The following is a 2,784-nucleotide window of genomic DNA, read 5'->3' on the forward strand; positions in this document are numbered from 1 at the left end:
CAGTCTCAGCATCATTTATATTATTCATACTTTAGCCTTATTCATATCAACCCATACAGTAGGACTATTTATGTTACATTATCTGTATTGCGGTATTTCGATCCCTCTTGTCTGCCCGGACTTCAATGATACTAGTTCACACTACTTCCAACACTGTAACTGATGTGTAGTGGAATTGTAGTTCGAGTCTTCCTGCGTGGCCATTTGACTATGGGATGTGTTTCATAGCGATCTACCAAGATTTTTCTTTTCGGAAAAATCATAACGGTACCCAGTTGCTCTAAATAGGACCCATGTCAGCGGCCCTTCTCTCGCATATATTATCAGTCTCAATTATCGCTACCTTTCATCTCGAGGAAATAGTTTTAAAATATAAGTGAAGCGCGTCTCGTTCGTAATGTATTGTCGCTGGTTCTCCACAGAACACATGGCCCTGTAGAACCTCTTGGGATGAACTATCTGTGGCATATAAACTTTCAATACTCGTTCGCAAACACTCACCTTCACTATGCCTCGCACCCACCAAAAGGTTCCGTAGATGCCAACAACGAACGGGATGCTACTATATCCTATATCGATGGAAAACAGTGCCATTTTGCGGAGGTCAATGAAATGATTGTGCGCAAGCTTAAGCAAATGGCTCACCAGGCTCCAGACTTCGGGGACATGCCAGCCCCAGGCTATACCATGTTGTCAGCCGCCATAGCGAGAAGTCTGTGTTTTATCAATAAGGTGAGCACGGTTGCGTGGATGTAGGGTGTTTGTGTATATCAAAGGTGTGTTGTTCACCTCAAGAGTGGGTTTAATCCGCGTGTGTGGATCATAATCTGTATATATATATATGTGCGGCGTATAAAAATAGCACCTGCCGTGTCTGTGTTGTCAGGGGTTAAATATCGAGTGTGTCAGAGATGAATGTACGCTCTAAACCAGGTGCCGTGGGTAGGTGGGGCGTCCGTTATCAGAGAGTGGATAACGGCGATGTGGGTGCGTTTCAATGCACATTAGCATGCAATAAGCTCTTCCTTGTGTATGCCGAGTGACGCTATCAGATGTCACACTATTATGTGTGTTGTAGCCAATCAAAACAGAGCCTTTTCAGGTTGCGTTCGCTTTCGAGATCTCGAGAGTGATAGATGGGATTGTGTGGATCGTACCTGCAAAACTGGGACCTTGTGTATTAGGGTTTAGGGTTTCATGCTTTTAGGTTTAGATCCCTACCTAAACCCTATTCTTCGTATCACTGGTGTGCTGGAGAGCTGCCTGTACGGGGCGTTCGCAGAACAAGCTCAAAGCTTTCGGGGTTTCATATCGTATCTAGCTAACGACCATTTTACTGTCTCCTATGCAGGTACTTAACTTTTCTCGCTATAGACCATATTATCGTCTCCTATGTACTCACTAACCTGTCTCGCTAAAGACCCCATTACTGTCTCCTATGTAGTTACTTAACTTTTCTCGCTATAGATCATATTATCTCGCTAAGCTAATGACCTAAAGTCACCTAGACAGCTACTTAACCTGTCTCGCTAAAGACCCCTTTACTGTCCCCTGTAAATCTCGTTTTTCCGCGTATGTTGACTATTCCCTGACCGCTGCCAACCACAGGTGAAGTCGCATTGGAAAATCGGTCGAGATTTAGCGGCACGCGTCATTGTGGTGAATGCATCGCCCGACTATGCAGCGCAATACATGTCTGTGATGAACTGCATATTCGCCGCCGTCAAGCAAAAGGTGAGCAAGCGATAGCGAACTATCATGACACAGACGAGCTGACACAGTCGAGCTTAACATACTCTTAAATGTCCCACACATATGGTATACGCTCACGGTTGTGTTGTTTTCTATCGGTATGCTTGGTGAGTTTACGCGTGGTCTGTTCCGGGAGACCGTTAGGCGTTAGGCGTGTCTCCGTAGAGGTGAGTCACTCATCTCAGGTGGAGTGTGAGTGAGTGTGAGAATTGCCAGTAACTTGCCGATGTATATATTGACTGTACATGCACATACAACATCGTGTCAACATGTGACAGCAAAGACTGTACATGCACATACAACATCGTGTCAACATGTGACAGCAAAGACTGTACATGCACATACAACATCGTGTCAACATGTGACAGCAAAGGGATACAAGGCAGAGAGCACAGTTCAAAAACTCGCAGCCCCACCCCCTCTCTTTCCCGCACATCTGTGTTTATTGGTGGGTTGGATGGCTTGTCGACTTCGTTTAAAGGTGCTATATCAACTATTGGAGCGGTGTGTGATCCATTGCACTAATCTAAAACGACTGAGTTTGTTTATCCCACCCAATCGATGCCTCATGAACTTTGTAGAATGGGTCGTACTCTTAGTACATACGTTGAAAGTCATTGGGTATGGGCTGGGAGAAGTGGTCAAAGTACTGAATATGCTCTCAAAATCTGTTAAAACGTATCTACCTACACGTGCACTCCTACACAAGCGTACTCTGTCGCGGGAAACTGCCCCTACCTCACAACTCCACTTCTTCCAATGCACGTCATGCTCACCTCCAGACGCCTACATTGTGGTTATGCTCATACGACGATACTTCCAATGTCACACACTCATACACAGGTAGTCATTGATGCCTGCTCTCTGAATACGCACAAGGGAACAACCTCTGGATTTTTGCAGCAAGCCACTGAGATTACTGGAGGCCTGCATATGTCCATCAAGATGTCCGAACCATTACTGCAGTATCTGATAGTATGAATTGGAATATATATATATATATATATGTACACACACATATATATTTACATA

At 44.8% G+C, this 2,784-nt stretch overlaps 1 protein-coding gene across 1 annotated transcript; it reads left to right on the top strand.

Moving 5' to 3' along the window:
• Positions 1–450: 450 nt before the first annotated feature.
• On the top strand, positions 451–2,763 carry SARC_14025 (hypothetical protein; the record flags this gene model as incomplete). The annotated part of the gene is made up of 3 exons (XM_014291845.1): positions 451–732; positions 1,609–1,734; positions 2,596–2,763. The coding sequence occupies 3 exons, from the start codon at positions 451–453 to the stop codon at positions 2,731–2,733; spliced, it is 546 nt and encodes a 181-aa protein (XP_014147320.1). The 3' UTR covers positions 2,734–2,763.
• Positions 2,764–2,784: the final 21 nt, after the last annotated feature.

The sequence above is a fragment of the Sphaeroforma arctica genome (assembly GCF_001186125.1).
Source record: "Sphaeroforma arctica JP610 unplaced genomic scaffold supercont1.4047, whole genome shotgun sequence".
Taxonomy (NCBI): Eukaryota; class Ichthyosporea; order Ichthyophonida; genus Sphaeroforma; species Sphaeroforma arctica.